The 16,486-nt window shown below is 43.3% G+C and overlaps 3 protein-coding genes across 4 annotated transcripts; all 3 read left to right on the forward strand.

Moving 5' to 3' along the window:
- The first annotated feature begins 1,523 nt into the window (after positions 1 to 1,523).
- LOC143106300 (uncharacterized) lies at positions 1,524 to 4,987 on the forward strand. Of its 2 annotated transcripts, none has more exons than XM_076270557.1 (4): positions 1,524 to 1,570; positions 2,002 to 2,123; positions 2,358 to 3,521; positions 3,617 to 4,987. In XM_076270557.1, exons 2-4 carry the CDS (start codon positions 2,084 to 2,086, stop codon positions 4,438 to 4,440), a joined length of 2,028 nt encoding a protein of 675 aa, XP_076126672.1. In that variant the 5' UTR covers positions 1,524 to 1,570; positions 2,002 to 2,083; the 3' UTR covers positions 4,441 to 4,987. The 2 variants fall into 2 exon arrangements, with proteins under 2 accessions (XP_076126672.1, XP_076126673.1); XM_076270558.1 differs by having other exon boundaries at positions 1,526 to 1,570; positions 2,010 to 2,123.
- A 2,078-nt stretch (positions 4,988 to 7,065) lies between these two features.
- On the forward strand, positions 7,066 to 10,456 carry LOC143106301 (uncharacterized). The gene is made up of 4 exons (XM_076270559.1): positions 7,066 to 7,438; positions 7,910 to 8,021; positions 8,226 to 9,341; positions 9,449 to 10,456. The coding sequence occupies exons 2-4, from the start codon at positions 7,982 to 7,984 to the stop codon at positions 10,291 to 10,293; spliced, it is 2,001 nt and encodes a 666-aa protein (XP_076126674.1). The 5' UTR covers positions 7,066 to 7,438; positions 7,910 to 7,981; the 3' UTR covers positions 10,294 to 10,456.
- A 1,342-nt stretch (positions 10,457 to 11,798) lies between these two features.
- On the forward strand, positions 11,799 to 16,476 carry LOC143105636 (tripartite motif-containing protein 16-like). Its single transcript, XM_076269675.1, has 6 exons — positions 11,799 to 12,471; positions 12,782 to 12,877; positions 13,092 to 13,325; positions 13,701 to 13,860; positions 13,978 to 14,037; positions 15,598 to 16,476. The coding sequence occupies exons 1-6, from the start codon at positions 11,881 to 11,883 to the stop codon at positions 16,119 to 16,121; spliced, it is 1,665 nt and encodes a 554-aa protein (XP_076125790.1). The 5' UTR covers positions 11,799 to 11,880; the 3' UTR covers positions 16,122 to 16,476.
- Positions 16,477 to 16,486: the final 10 nt, after the last annotated feature.

Below are 16,486 nucleotides of genomic sequence, written 5' to 3' on the forward strand. Positions count from 1 at the left end.
ATTATAACCCAAGAACATTTTAATTGATTAATTTGATTAATCTCGGCTTCACTGAAAAAAATGAGGACTACCCTCAATGATGAATTAATTTATATGCTTTAATTCTTATCTAGGTAGTGGTTCTAGAAGGACCTGGGAGGTGATTTTCATCATCGCTGAGCGTTTTGTTGTGAAGAAGGTTGTCATTCTTTCCTGTCAGGTTAGGGACACAGGGGTCCCCAAGCATGCGAGCAGGAGGAAGGCTCCCCGTCCTCCCTGGTGACAACTTCACGGGTAGCTTTGATGTTTTCATGGTACATTATGACATTTCACCTTGAAATGGGAAAGAAGGTGGGAAAAAATCTTAAAGTCTATTGTGTGTCTTACTGATACATCTGCCTCATCAGGTTACAGTTTTGTTCCAGGCTTCATTAAAATCGACGAGTGAACTGAAAGACGACACACAAAGCATCCTCCATGCCTGCATGCATTTACCAGTTGCGTTAGACTCATCAAATCAATACACTAAACTATGCTTTTAAATCCTGATTTGGTTTGGTTTCCCTGTTGCTAGCTTTAGGGCTGGACGAGCTAACGTTATGGACGCCGAATAGTGAATAATAAGCAATCAACGTCGAGAGCAATGGTGAAGCTAATTGACTTTAGAAATTAACAGACTAGCACTTTTAATAAATAACAGCAAATGAAGTATGCAGACCATCATCGTTTCCGAACTCTAGGCTACTAGTTGACAGACAAGCAGCCTTTCCCAAAGTGTCGTTAATCGTTGAAATGCTTCCTGCTGCTATTACATTGGGGTTATCAAAATGAAATTTTGTTTTCAGAGTTAGCTAACATAACGTTACAACGTTAACGTTATGTCCTCACGTTATTCGTGAATAACGTTACTAGCATGGCATGCAGCTAACGTCTGGGATCTTTAACTAATTTAAACATAACGTTATTCTAACACACTGCCTTGTTACACCGTATGTTGCACACTGTACTATGTTGTAAAGTTAGGTTCTTACAGGCCGAGGATTAACGTCGTTAGTACTTACAGACAGAGGATAATGTCTCAGAAACGCATGGCCAACACGTATGGTTTCCATAGCAACCCAACACACAAAAAGAGAACTGTTGCCTTTCCGAGTAAGCTTAACAAAGTTGTAAAAAGTAAAACGATCCACTCCAACTTAAATTATTGTCTGCCGATAAGTTATTCGACAGTTTCACCAAACCTCAATTACAAATATGTTAGTGAAGGACAACACCAGCTCTGTTGTTGATTTTCTTCGTGGTTGCATGTTTAACCATGTGACCAGAACAGAAGGCATGTTCCCTCTGCATAAAGCTTGTGGTAGCCGGTGGAAGCCCACACGCAGCTTTTAATCAGTATAAATGTGCCATATTTGCATAAACAAATGAATGAGACCTCGGAGACAACTTGATTGTGAGTTCGATTTGAGCTGTGAATTGGTGGGAACTGGTGATTTTCAAGAGTCAGTGTTCCCGGTCGGAAGGCTCATTTGGAACGCACCCTGAAGTCGGAAGTATTGGTGGGAAGCCGAAAGTCGGGAAGAACCTCACTGTAAGTTATTGTTTTAACTGTTATAGATATACTCCTGTTTTATTTCTATGACAATAAATCAGTCGTACATTGTAGTCTACAGTCTCACTTTAGTGGCAGGCACGCTTTTAATACGTTGTTACCAACTGGTGTTACAGGCTAGCAGACCCAAACTCGATTTCCCACCCACCGCAACCCCTTGAAAGTGGAAAATCCGATTTAAAAAAAGTGAAATTAGCCTAAAACACGGTAAATTATTGTAAAATCGTTGACATTTTTGCCCATGTTAATTGTTTTTGATACATGTGGCATATCTGTGACAAAAGTTAGCTTTTGAACATGGACTGTTTTGTCCGGAAAATACATCAATGTAATTAACTTTCCCAAAGCTCTACAGCTGTGATGTTAACTGTGTGTGTGTGTGTGTGTGTGTTTGGTTGTTTGTTTGTCAGTTCCCCAGAGGGGCACTCCATACCAGATTCTCATCCCTGAAGACAGCAGACCTCACCACACATTTGAACTAAGGGCCCAATCATGGCAAACCTGGTTGAAGCTGGAGAATTTCATTCATTGGGTAAGATGATAAGACAAGATAAGATAAGACTTTATTAATCCAAGAGAAAATAGATCATCCAGCAATAGAGATATGGAGCAAAAACATGAAAACTTTAATAATAGAAATAATTGTGAAAATGTATTAGGTCACAATATAATCAATTGCGAACATTTAGTAATCATAATATTAAAAATAGGAGTATTGTTAATAATGTACTGACTGCTAACCTGTTATTTTTTATGTGTGTTTTAGGCAGCTGTCAGGAGAACACTGATGCCACACTCAGCCAATCACAACCACCAGTGCCCACATTCAGCCAATCACAACCACCAGTGCTCACATTCAGCCAATCCACATTCAGCCAATCAGAACCACCCGTACCTTCATTAAGCCAATCAGAACCAGTCATGCCCATGCCACCAAATGAGAGCTTCACTGAAAGCCAAACCGTTTTTTTGATTGACCTGATGCGGCACCACATCTTCAACGAAGGGGAGGGTCTCCCGAAAACATTACACGAAATGAACACACGACTTAAATCCGCCAAGGGCAGCAAAAAACTGCTATGGGAAGACGCAGCAGAACAGTTGAGCAGCCATTTCACAGAGTCTTTCCTACCTCGAAGGGTGTGTAGGAAATGGAACACTCTTCTGGATGGATACACAAGGGCTAGATACAGTGTAAGAAATATGGGTAAGGACACCCGTTTTCAATTTTATTCAGAGATGGACGCGCTCCTGGAGGACCTCAAGGAGGAGGAACATGACGTGATCCTTCCTGATGTTATAACATCAGATGGACAAGGGTTGGGCTTACCTCCACCACAAGCCTCTCGTAGGAGCAGTGTCAAAGCGTCTGCTAAGACTGCAAGCAGGGCTCCACACAGGAGGTCTAGTCCATACACACCTCCCCTCAGGGCTCATTACAGCACGCCATTTCTACAGGCATCCCCAATTGTGCAGGTGAAAGAAAATGAGAGCTTCAGCAGGGCCCAGACGTTGTTTTTGATTGACCTGATGCGGCAGCACGTCATCACAGAGGGGGAAGGTCTCCCAAAGACCCTCGAAGAGATGAATGGGCGACTCGAATCTGCCACAGCCGAAAAGGAACGGCTGTGGGAAGACGTAGCCGACAAGCTGAGCAGCCATTTCCTGGAGTACTTCTACCCTGATAAGGTGGCCAGGAAATGGAGCAGTCTTGTTCAAGGATACAAAAACGTCCGAGACCGCGATAGACTCACAGGGCAGAGGAACAGCTTGCGCTTCCAATTTTACTCGGACATGGACGAGCTTCTGGAGGGGCATGACGAGGCCCTCCCTGTTGTCGTGGTGATAGACGGGCAAGGGGAACCCAAGTCTGAGGCACTAGGACCCAGCAGAGATGATGCAGCAGTCGCCGACAATAATACAACAACAGGTTCGATAATAATAATAGCATATCATTATCATAAAAATAGAAGTAATGTTATTAATGTACTGCCTGCTAACCTGTTATCATCATGTGTGTTTTAGGCAGCTGTCAGGAGAGCACTGATGCCACATTCAACCAGGAAAACACAGATGCCACACTCAGCCAATCAGAACCACCAATGCCCACATTTGGCCAATCAGATTCACCAGTGCCCACATTCAACCAATCAGAATCACTGCTATCATTGGAAACCAAAAAAAGCTTCACCAGGGACCAGTCACTGTTCTTGATTGACCTCATGCGCCAACACATTGAAAATAAGGGCGGCGGTCCCCCAAGAACGTTCAAAGAGCTTAACAAACGACTTACTGCTATCAAGGGCAGTAAACAACAGCTGTGGAAAGATGCAGCAGAGAAGTTGAGCGTCCATTTCAGGAAGTACTTTTGTCCTCGGAGGGTGTCCAGGAGGTGGACCACTCTTGTTGACGGATACACAAAGGTTAGAGAAAATATGAGGACTAGAGGCCTAGATTCCACACGCTTCCATTTTTATTCAGAGATGGACGCCCTTCTGGTCGAGGAAGAGTTCTTCCCCGTGGTCATGAGCCGCAAGAGGCGAGAGGCGGTCAGGCCCGTGCTACAAGGCCGTCGTAGCAGAGTGAGGGCATTCACTGACGCGGCAGACGACCCATCCCCCCCTGGCACGCCGACGCCACTGTCTCATAAGCGCAGGAGACGAGAGGACGAGCTGCTGCACTTCCTGCGAGAAGCAGAGAAGGCCACTCAGCGTCGCCACAACGAGACTCTCACGCATCTCAAGTTCCTGCGAGAAGCAGAGAAGGCCACTCAGCGTCGCCACAACGAGACTCTCACGCATCTCAAGTCTATTCAGTCTCTGATGACCAAGTTATTAGACAAACTGTAACTTGTTGTCCTTTCAAAAAGCTTGTTATATTGTAATGTTTGTTATATTAGATGAGAAATTACACAGTGGCTTGTAGAAGTGACCTGTGAAAGTCATCATTTTCACTATTAGAAAAGATATGCAAATATGTATGCACAGTTTAGTGCAGTGAGAATAGGTTTAACACCCATGCTAAAGTTGACTAAAAAAAGGAATTAAAAAAATCATCTTTTGGAAGTTGATCTTGTTGCCTTAATTTAAAACACCAATTTTCTTTGTGATTGAATAAATGTATCGTAAATAAATAAATGTTTTTCCTTAAAATTCCCTTGGCCTTTGGAATTAAGGGTTAAGGTTTCTAAGGACATGACCACTGTATTTCTGAAGTATTTCTGATATTGCTTGGTATGTTAATATGTTGCTGAGTGGATCATAAACGGCCACAGCAACGAAGAGGAATGACTGAAGAATTTGTAGAAAATTGTTGGTATATTGTGGGGGCCCGCAACAAGCATTTGTTAGCAAAGCCTATATATTACTGCAACAACTTGCTGCTTTAGCCTCAAAATGTGTTATTATTATTACCATATTTAACACATTATTACCTATTGTGTTAAATGTTTCAAATGTAAAGCACTTTGAGCTGCATTCTGTGTATAAAAGGTGCTATACAAATAAAGCTTATTATTATTATATCATATCACATCATGACAACCTTCACCATACCTACCATGGTTTTATTTCAGTTAGCCTAATAGCTGGTTTGATTTGCATTGAGAGATGATGTTATTGGTAAGTACCCCATGCCAATCTGGGTGTATAAACTTATTCTCGCAACTGTACGCACCAGTATATTTTCATATACAATTAATGTTACGTATCATGCAGAGAAAGTGGATGTGCTTTGTGCAGATAGCTTTCCTCCAAATCAAGCATCTGAGAAAGATGTCAGGTGATATCCAGTTGCTAGAGTGTGAAAGATGTCAGGTGATATCCAGTTGCTAGAGTGTGAAAGATGTCAGGTGATATCCAGTTGCTGGAGTGAGAACGATGTCAGGTGATATCCAGTTGCTGGAGTGAGAAAGATGTCAGGTGATATCCAGTTGCTGGAGTGTGGTTTGAATAGCCAACTGACTGACTCTTATTGTTTAAATAGGGACTTTTGTCCATTATAATCTTGTGATCACATTTGGCTGCTTGACTTTAATCACTCCCCTGACTTATGTACTGTAGTCTCTGGCCTTCTCTGTCATCTAATGTCCAACTTGCTATGCTGTGTCTTTTCCAGTATTGTTAGGTTGTATTAAGGCCTCGTTTATACGTTTGTTCTTTCCTTTAAAGGTGCAGTCAATGAAACAAGAAGTTTGTTTGTTTACATTTAAATTTATTAGCAGACGCTTTGTGCAAAAACAAAACATGCCCGAGAGGTAGCTCACCCCTCCCTTCAGTATTCCCAGAGAGAGCTCACCCCCTTTCAGTATTCCCAGAGAGGGAGCTCACCCATCCCTTCAGTATTCCCAGAGAGAGCTCACCCCCTTTCAGTATTCCCAGAGAGGGAGCTCACCCCTCCCTTCAGTATTCCCAGAGAGAGCTCACCCCCTTTCAGTATTCCCAGAGAGGGAGCTCACCCCTCCCTTCAGTATTCCCAGAGAGAGCTCACCCCCCTTCAGTATTCCCAGAGAGGGAGCTCACCCCTCCCTTCAGTATTCCCAGAGAAATTCCACGCAGAGTTTTGTGATTTATAAAGTGAGTTAGCTGCAGCCAATCCATGAACTTGCGTACTGTGTCAAACGATCATCCATATGTCACTTCACAGGTTCTCATTCCTTATGGATTCTCTCAACATTCATAATTGAATTCAACCTTATCCTGATACTGGGTGATACTACAGTAGGACACTATGAGCTGGAGCAGCATGCCTTTATACCAAATAGATATAAATAATAACACACTGGGTCCTATAGACGAGTGTTGCCAACCTAATATTTAGTAATAGACACAAAAACATGAAATCTCAAGCAGTAGTCTAACAAGGGCATTTCAACCACAGATGGTAAGAAGTATGTTATACTTTAAATGGTCCGCTATGTATAGTATAAGTACTCTTTTGATGGGAAATTTGGTCTTTGCTTTTATCCCATTCCGTGAATTAGTGAGTTGCTGGACAGTGTCCCTGGACAGACAGTGAGAATGGATTTTTATTTCTCACATACATACAGATATTGTTCACTTTGATGTGTAGAAGGGCACTCTAGTCTCTACCGCCAGCAACCATGGCCAATCGTTTGGACCAAAGCATCACTGATCTCATGAGGTCACTGGTAACGCAGGTTTTCCAGGCTTTCTGTACCAGCACTTTGGCAAATGGTGGAGTTAAGAAAAAAGATTGTGTTGAGAAGAGGTAATTCATGTGTTCAACTTTTATACAATGTTTCTTGTGATATTAATCCTACACACAAAAAGTTTTCTTTATTTGACAGCATAGTTTGACAGACAGTATTGTTGAGCGGTGAAACAGGTCATTCTTAAGGCCCTGTGCTATGGCTGCTAATCCCACAAGGGGGAGCTCTAGAGACGCCAATTGTCAACAACCTCAGTGTGTAACTACGGAGCTCACAAAGGGTCATGGTGGGAATTTATATTTTTATCGAGATGGGAGTTAGTTACAAACATCTTATGAGAACAACACCAACTCTGTTATTGTTAAGTTTGTCAGCGGTGGTATTTTGGACCATGTGACGTGGCAAACGTTCATTCATGCACCCCTTGAATGAGTTTGTTCCGCAAACAGTTTGTCATGGTGCCTGCAGGCTCGTAGCATCCCATGATCAGAAAAACATTTTATCGGAAGGTAATGGCACCTATTTTGGACGACTGTGCATTGGGTTTGAGCTGGGAACTGGTGATTTTCAAGACTCAGTGTGCCCAGTCGGAAGGCTCATCTGGAACGCCCCTGAAATCGGAAGCCTTGGTCGGAAGTTAAAGTCGGGACTCGGGAGAACTGCACCATTCTCGAGCCGTAAGTGAACACTGAAAGAAATAACTGTTGTAACTGCTGTAGTGTAGTGTACTACTCCTGTTTTATTCGTGTGTCATGAAAACATTCCTACACAGTGCAGTCCCACTTAAATGATATAGGTTGCTACTTGCAAAATAAGTTGTTACCAACTAGTGTTGCTAACAGGCTAGCTGACTCAAACCCGACTTCCCAACCCCGTGAAGAAGAAACCTTGAAAGTAGAAACCCCGTTTTAAAAAAGTGATTTCAGCTTTTTTATGATATTCGCCCTACAACACTGGTAAAGGATTGTAAAACAAATCTTGGCTTTATTACTCCATAGTTATGTACCATTACAGTTTTTGATAAATGTATAGGCCTATAAAGTAAACTATTTAAGTAGGCCTACTGTTTTGTCCCAAAAACATCAATGTAATTACTTTCCCCATAACTGTGTTCTCTCTCTCTCTCTCTCTCTCTCTCTCTCCCCCAGAGGAGCACTCCATCCCAGTTTCTCATCCCAGAAGACAGCAGACCTCACCACACATTGAACACGCAAAGGGACATGGCAAACCTGATAGAATCTGGAGAATTTCATTCAATAGGTTAGATAACAAGACAAGATCAAATATAAGACTTTATTGATCCCAGGCAATAGATCTTGCAATAGAATAGCAATAGGTGTAAGATGAAAATGTAACAATGGAATCTTGGAAATATTAATAAATTAATATCACTAATATTAACATTAATAGTAATGTTATACATGTTCTGCATGCTAAGCTGATCTTTTTTTATGTGTGTTTTAGAGAGCTGTCAGGAGAGCACTGATGCCACACTCAGCCAATTAGAACCACCAGTGCCCACATTCAGCCAATCAGAACCACCCGTGCCCACATTCAGCCAATCAGATCCACCCGTGCCCATGCCACCAAATGAGAGCTTCACAAGGAACCAAACCGTGTTTTTGATTGACCTGATGCGGCACCACATCTTCAACGAAGGCGAAGGTCTCCCGAAAACATTACACGAACTGAACACACGACTTAAATCGGCCAAGGGAAGCAATAAACTGCTATGGGAAGACGCAGCAGAACAGTTGAGTAGCCAGTTCATGGAGTCTTTTCTACCTTCGAAGGTGTATAGGAAATGGCACACTCTTCTGGAGGGATACACAAAGGCTAGAGACAGTGTAAGAAATATGGGTAAGGACACCCGCTTTAAATTTTATTCAGAGATGGACGAGCTCTTGAAAGACGTTGAGGAAGAGGAGCATGATGTGATCTTTCCTGTTGTTATAACATCAGATGGACAAGGGTTGGGCTTACCTCCACCACAAGCCTCTCGTAACAGCAGTGTCAAAGCGTCTGCTAAGACTGCAAGCAGGGCTCCACACAGGAGGTCTACTGCATACACACCTCCCCTCAGGGCTCATTACAGCACGCCATTTCTACAGGCATCCCCAATTGTGCAGGTGAAAGAAAATGAGAGCTTCAGCAGGGCCCAGACGTTGTTTTTGATTGACCTGATGCGGCAGCACGTCATCACAGAGGGGGAAGGTCTCCCAAAGACCCTCGAAGAGATGAATGGGCGACTTGAATCTGCCACGGCCGACAAGAAACGGTTGTGGGAAGACGCGGCCGAACAGCTGAGGAGCCATTTCCTGGAGTACTTCTACCCTGATAAGGTGGCCAGGAAATGGAGCAGTCTTGTTCAAGGATACAAAAACGTCCGAGACCGCGATAGACTCACAGGGCAGAGGAACAGCTTGCGCTTCCAATTTTACTCGGACATGGACGAGCTTCTGGAGGGGCATAACAAGGCCCTCCCTGTTGTCGTGGTGACAGACGGGCAAGGGGAACCCAAGTCTGAGGCACTACAACCCAGCAGAGATGATGCAGCAGTCGCCGACAATAATACAACAGGTTCGATAATAATAATAGCATATCATTATCATAATCATTATCATAAAAATAGAAGTAATGTTATTAATGTACTGCCTGCTAACCTGTTATTATCATGTGTGTTTTAGGCAGCTGTCAGGAGAGCACTGATGCCACATTCAACCAGGAAAACACAGATGCCACACTCAGCCAATCTGAACCACCAATGCCTACATTTGGCCAATCACAATCACCCATGCCCACATTTGGCCAATCAGATCCACCAGTGCCCACACTCAGCCAATCAGAATCACCCATGTCCACATTCAGCCAATCAGAATCACTCATGCCCACATTCAGCCATTCAGTATCACTGGAAGCCCATGAGGGCTTCACCAGGGACCAATCACTGTTCTTGATTGACTTCATGCGCCAACACATTGAAAATAAGGGCGGCGGTCCCCCAAGAACGTTCAAAGAGCTAAAACGACTTACTGCTATCAAGGGCAGTAAACAACAGCTTTTTAAAGATGCAGCAGAGAAGATGAGCGTCCATTTCAGGAAGTACTTCTGCCCTCAGAGGGTGTCCAGGAAGTGGACCACTCTTGTTGAGGGATACACAAAGGTTAGAGAAAATATGAGAACTAGAGGCCGAGGGTCCACTCGCTTCCATTTTTATTCAGAGATGGACGCCCTTCTGGTCGAGGAAGACGACGAGTCCTTCCTCGTGGTCAAGACCCCCGAGAGGCGAGAGGCGGTCAGGCCCGTGCTACAAGGCCGTCGTAGCAGAGTGAGGGCATTCACTGACGTGGCAGACGACCCATCCCCCCCTGGCACGCCGACGCCACCGTCTCATAAGCGCAGGAGACGAGAGGACGAGCTGCTGCACTTCCTGCGAGAAGCAGAGAAGGCCACTCAGCGTCGCCACAACGAGACTCTCACGCATCTCAAGTCCATTCAGTCTCTGATGACCAAGTTATTAGACAAGCTGTAATCTTTTGTTATGTTTGTTATGTTAAATGAAAATCTGTCGTTTTTTGTATAAAATCTCTCGTTTTTTGTATAATTACGTATGTGGCTTGTAGGAGTGACCTGTGAAAGTCACCATATTCACTATTACCTAGATACCTACACATATTAAAAGATACCTACACATATTTCCCTACACAGTTTTTTTGCAAACATAGAATTAACATTGAAAATTGATAAATGAAAAGTCATAAAGAATATTTATGAGTGAGTAATGTTGAGGTCCCCTTCTTAATCTCTACCTATGGATGGGTACCATAGAGATCTACCTATGGATGGGTACCACAGAGATTTACATATGAAAGCACTCTGTCTTATCAGTCAGGTTGTAAATACAACAGATAAAATAATATATACATGAAAACTGATGACATGGTGATCCAAATGCCTCATTGAAATGGCCAAGTGTTTTGACATCCAGCCAATGCCTCATCGGATCCATACAGAGAGAGTGGAAGTGCTCTGTGCAGAAGGCTTTCCTCCAAATCAAGCATCTGAGAAAGATATTAAAGCAACACCAGAGTTTTTTTTACTTTAAAATAATGTTTCCAAAATCGTTTCAGTGGTTCATCAACTCGTAACAGGGTGAACGGCAATTCTGCATTCGCTTCGCGGCCCTCTATCGGCTATAACCGCACTATGTAAGTTTGTAAGATCGGGTAGCGGATCTGTAGTTCGATGGAATGAGACATAAGAAACTACAAATTTGACTTGCATCTGATGTCGCAATACATCGTATGCAAAAGTCATGCAAAATATTCTACCTTGTCTGTGGACATTGTTATTTGCAAAGCCGTTGCTGGATAAACAAATAGCGTGCGTGCGACAGAGGGAAAGTTCTTTGGTGTTGCTTGAAGTGATATCCTGTTGCTGGAGTGTGATTTCATGGTTAATATTGTATGACAGCACAGGGACAATGCCAGGGCCTATAGCCACCTGACTCTTATTGTTTAAATATATAGAGTCTTTAAGAGATACTTTAATTGTTTAAATATATAGGGTCTTTAAGAGATACTTTAATTGTTACAATCATTGTTACATTATTTTCATTCTATATTGATCTACTTTTGCACACAGCCTCACAAGACCTGGTGCTATAGGGCTCAGTTGTGTTTCTAAGAGATATCAAGTGACCCGGAGGGCTGAAATGTGGTCAGTTCAGAGATGCTTGTAATCCGGCAGAAAGAAAAAACTATATTCTAGCCTCTGTAACTCTGTGTGAGTACATCACACAGTTATTTTGACTGTTTCTTACGAAAACTACAGGTTCTCAGCTTTCTATAGAGGTCCAACATTTGATGGTAGGCCCCAAAAGAGGTAGGAACAATGCCCTTGTAAATAGGCACAGTGCAATTTCAGGCAAAAACTTGAAATTTGTATTGAGATCTATCAATCGCAGGCGTCTATTTTACGAACACGCCCATCACACACAGTTGCAACTAGGAAGTCATTTTGAACTTTGAAGTGGCGCTGAGCAGTCGCACAGGTTTCAGGCGAAACGAAACTAAGGTATGTAGCCTAGCCTTCATAGCCTACACATCGCAAAAGAATAATGGCAGACGCGACTCCAAATAACCAGGACCTTTTTACGTGCCCGATTTGTCTTGATCTACTTAACGATCCAGTGACTATTAACTGTGGACACAATTACTGCATGGGCTGCATTAAAGGCTGCTGGGATAAGGAAGATCAAATTAGAGTCTACAGCTGCCCCCAATGCAGACAGACGTTCACTCAAAGACCCGTTTTAAACAAAAATAATGTTTTTGCTGAGGTTGTGGAACAGTTCAGGAAGAGCAGAATTCAACCTGTTGTTCCTGCTCCTGTTGTATGTGCTGGAGCTGGAGATGTGGAGTGTGACGTCTGCACTGGGAGAAAACTCAAAGCTGTGAAGTCCTGTCTGGACTGTCTGTTGTCTTACTGTGAAACTCACTATAACGTTCACAACGAACTCCATCCTGGACGAAAACACAAGATTGTTGATGCCACTGGCCAGCTACAGGAGAGGGTCTGCAACCAGCATGATAAGCCTCTGGAAATATTCTGTCGCACGGACCAAGCATGTGTTTGCTTTCTCTGTATGGTGGATGAACACAAAGGCCATGACATTGTGTCGGCGTCTGCAGGGAGAAAAGAGAAACAGGTAAGGACAGGAGTTGTGGTAGCCTCTATAACATGCTATGGTGTAACTGGAATGAAGCAGGCTATAGACTCATCCCTGAGTTAGACAGCAAGTTAGAGAGCAACTAACAACGGCAAAAAATTACTTCTCTTTATTGAAGTCGTACAAACAGATGGTCACCGGCTGTAATGACAGCCTTCTTAGGCTCATCAGTAACATCCAAGATCAACACCCTAGTCATATGAAGCAGTTTGCGCTTGAGCAATTGTCTAACAGGCCTAGACATTTTATCATAACGGCAGTGTGGATGTGATGCATTTGTTCAACATAGACACACTTGGGAGAGACCCAGAGGAAATTTCAGCAGAGAACCCTGGAGAGAGAGAAAGAGCTGCAGGAGCTGAGGAAGGCTGTGGAGACGCTCAAGGTGAGTACTGACCAGAGGAGAGGACAACAGCTGGTTGTTGGACGAGCCATATACAGCCTCAGTTAGGGACTAGGGCTCCTGTCCAGTTAGCCAATAAGTAATGCTCAGTCACTTTCCAGTTCCTCTAAGCCACACTGTGGGTAACAGGCTTTGTGGAAGATCTGAGTGAGGGCTGCTTTAGATGGATCACGTGTCTTTATGTGTCTCGTATCAGAGTTCTGCACAGACAGCAGTGGAGGACAGTGAGAGCATCTTTACTGAGATGATCCGCTCCATTGAGAGAAGACGCTCTGAGGTGACAGAGCTGATCAGAGCTCAGGAGAAGGCTGAGGTGAGTCGGGCTGAAGAACATCTGAAGCAACTGGAGCAGGAGATTGCTGAGCTGAAGAGGAGAGATGCTGATCTGGAGCAGCTTTCACACACAGAGGACCACATCCATTTCCTCAAGGTAACTGCTGATAGGTTATGAGGGCTCAGGATGTGCTGATAGCATCAATCTACCTTACGCAGCACTTTTACAGACCCCATGACCTTTCACATCTGTAAAGAATGTTTTTGTAAAAAATGCATGATTGTTAGGTTTTTATTTTTTGGGACTCAGGATCGTATGCTTGTGACCAAAAAGATAACACTGAATTGTATTTTCATACTGTAATTTACAGTATATTGTATAGGTCTATCAGCAAAAAATATACATGTACATACACAATATACAAATATACTCAGTGATCTATGATCTACTGAGATCTAAGTCTATATAAGCCTAACTAGTGTCATGTGCACTGTACTGATATTGTCTATCTTTGTCTTTCTCTGTATTTAGACTTTCCAGTCAGTGAGCAACACACCTGAGACTAAATACGTGTCCAGTACCTGTGTTAACCAAAGCCTTTCTTTTGAGGCTGTGAAGAAATCTGTCTCCTCACTAAAGGGGCAGCTGGAGGATTTCTGTAAAGAGGAACTCATGAAGATATCTGCAGCAGGTTGGTCATACTACTGACATTCCTGATATAACATTTATTATGATGTAAATTTGTGTGTACATTTAAACCACTTATAAGTCAGTGCTGTTTATAATATGATTATTTCTATTACAATAGTGGCTAAAGTCCAGGTTATGTTGCCTTCTGAACCTACAACCAGAGAGGAATTCCTACAATGTGAGTCTTATTACATGCAGCACATTATTCCAAATCACAAGTCAAGTTTCATTAAAAAGTTCAACATTTCAATATGGGGTTTACAGAGCATGGATAGAGGAAGCAGCGTCTATCCCAGACAGTCATGCTTGCAGATCAGTAGCAGGTGTTGGGTGTTTGTGGACCTGGAGGGTTTACAAAACAATCAGCCTGTGTGCATGTGTTAATATGACGTTCTAAAAGGAGGTTCGGGAGGAGATGTGACGGATTTGCTGTGTCCCTCTCACATCAATCACCCTCTCCATCAACTCTCCTCATCAGCCACAGTACTTGCTTTGGTGACCACTCCCAACCCACCACCTCCTACACCACCTCGTTTAGCATTGATGTCATTAATGATTCTTCTAGAAACAAGTCAAAGGCACAAGATCATTCAGGAAGATTGTAAAAGCCTGGTCTGTTTCTGCAACTTCAGGGAAGAAATCTGATGAATTAACTGCACTATTGTACCAACCAGATACCCTGGAAATCCAGAGTTCTCGCGAGATTGTCTCTGCGAGACACTCTGGCAAAGAGCAACCCCAACATTCCCCAACATTCCGGGAAACCAGCTAAACTGATGAAGACAGCGCTGCAACGTTGGAGAACAGTACACATTGGTCGTAGTGTTATCCGATTGCGTCGAAGTCCGAAATAATTCAGAGTAAACATGGTCTAGTGTTATCCATTTGCGTGCAGTGAGATTTTTAAATGCATGCTTGTTGCCGCCCCTCGAGTTGGGCCATTACATTGTTCTTTGCCAGACCCTTAATCTTTCTAGAATATCAGGATGTGGATTTTCCAGGCTACCAGACAGATATAAAGAGCCTAAACTTCATGAATACATTAGTTCAACCAGACGTACGGATACATGATTAAGTCAGCATGAAAAGAAGAATGCAACAAATCTATAGGGGTTAACACAGCACCCTCACAAATGGATGTATCAAGTGACATACATTATATTCCCATAGAGTGTATTCTCCTTGGTGGATTCTGAATGACAGATGTGAGACTCATTATAACCAGCAGAGCAGATGCAGGCCTGATTCTGATGCTGCAGGGTTTATCTGACAGCAGGTCAGGCTGAGTCCATACAGAAGGGATGTCCTCCAGTAAAGATGGACTGGTCACTCCTGTCCAGTAGCATGCATCATTAAAGGTTCAGTCTGTGATTCTGGCCAAAGGTTATTATATGAACTGAACAGCCAATCAATGTGCACCCGCCTCTTTGTGCTCCTGGAGCAGCATGTAGATGAGCTGAAATGGGGTTTGGAGTGAACAGCAGTGCATAGTGTAGGCAAAGGTGGGTGCAGGAATGTGTGTGTCTGGCCCTTCAGTATGCTGGGGGTTGTGCTACCAGGTGAAAAGTAGAGGCCTTCTTCATAAACATATATAAGTTGAGAACACACAGACAGAATTGGAACACAGACATTCCACATATGTAGACAGCCCCAGTATGCATTAATCCCTGGGTAAAGTCCAACAAACACACACACACACTGAAGCATTCTGTCCTTGTGTTGTCTTTTTTTCCATCAGACTCCTGTCACTTCACACTGGATCCAAACACAGCTTCTGGAAACCTCCGTCTGTCTGAGGGGAACAGGAGGGTGGAGGGGAGGGAGGGGAGAAGAGAGGTCCAGTCATATGCTCATCATCCAGAGAGATTTGATGGGTACCCTCAGGTGCTGTGTGGAGAGGGTGTGTCTGGACGCTGCTACTGGGAGGTGGAGAGGAGAGGCATGGTTGAGATAGCAGTGTCATATAAAAGCATCAGCAGGAAAGGAGGGGGTGATGAGTGTGGGTTTGGACGTAATGATCAATCCTGGAGTCTAGACCTCCGCAACTCCAGGTCCTATTTCTGGTACAATAATAAAGGGACTGAACTCCCTCTAGTGGCCAGCTCCAGAATAGGAGTGTATGTGGATCACAGGGCAGGAACTCTGGCCTTCTACAGCATCTCTGACACAATGACCCTCCTGCACAGAGTTCAGACCACATTCACTCACATACTCTACCCTGGGTTTTGGCTACTAATGGGATCATCAGTGAAGCTGTTGTGAGTATTCTCAGTTGGGCATTGGTCTGGTATGAGCCAGGCTAGTGTGACGCATTAGTGTTTCAGCTGGGGGTCAGACTGAGGTCAGACTCCTCAGTTCTCACAAATACATTGAGGAGAAGGAAGGGTACGTACTGGTGTAATGTAACATGAAAATCAAAATTCAGTAAAATAAAATTGTGAATGTTTGCTTGAAGTTTTAAGGTTGTAATTTAGTTTCAATTGTCATTAATACTTACAGACCAAGAAAAATAAATTGACATTTTTTAAAATACTCTGAATGTAATCAGCTGTGAATGTAAAGTCAGCTTCTGATTGGCCTGTCTGTCTTTGCAGAAATAAAAGGTTTGTTTGCCATAGTGTGTCCTA

This window comes from Alosa pseudoharengus, unplaced genomic scaffold (assembly GCF_046254945.1).
Source record: "Alosa pseudoharengus isolate Yale_2024_CS ecotype anadromous, Long Island Sound unplaced genomic scaffold, YU_APseudo_1.1 YU_APseudo_1.1_scf_6, whole genome shotgun sequence".
Lineage (NCBI taxonomy): Eukaryota > Metazoa > Chordata > Actinopteri > Clupeiformes > Clupeidae > Alosa > Alosa pseudoharengus.

Bases quoted from the DNA above. Each gene is read 5' to 3' on its own strand.
- LOC143106301 (XM_076270559.1), top strand. From the start codon at position 7,982: ATGGCAAACCTGATAGAATCTGGAGAATTTCATTCAATAG. The intron at 8,022-8,225 runs GTTAGATAACAA...TGTGTGTTTTAG, and splicing joins TGGAGAATTTCATTCAATAG to AGAGCTGTCAGGAGAGCACT. The intron at 9,342-9,448 runs GTTCGATAATAA...TGTGTGTTTTAG, and splicing joins CGCCGACAATAATACAACAG to GCAGCTGTCAGGAGAGCACT.
- LOC143106300 (XM_076270557.1), top strand. From the start codon at position 2,084: ATGGCAAACCTGGTTGAAGCTGGAGAATTTCATTCATTGG. The intron at 2,124-2,357 runs GTAAGATGATAA...TGTGTGTTTTAG, and splicing joins TGGAGAATTTCATTCATTGG to GCAGCTGTCAGGAGAACACT. The intron at 3,522-3,616 runs GTTCGATAATAA...TGTGTGTTTTAG, and splicing joins CGACAATAATACAACAACAG to GCAGCTGTCAGGAGAGCACT.
- LOC143105636 (XM_076269675.1), top strand. From the start codon at position 11,881: ATGGCAGACGCGACTCCAAATAACCAGGACCTTTTTACGTGCCCGATT. The intron at 12,472-12,781 runs GTAAGGACAGGA...TGTTCAACATAG, and splicing joins CAGGGAGAAAAGAGAAACAG to ACACACTTGGGAGAGACCCA. The intron at 13,326-13,700 runs GTAACTGCTGAT...CTCTGTATTTAG, and splicing joins ACCACATCCATTTCCTCAAG to ACTTTCCAGTCAGTGAGCAA.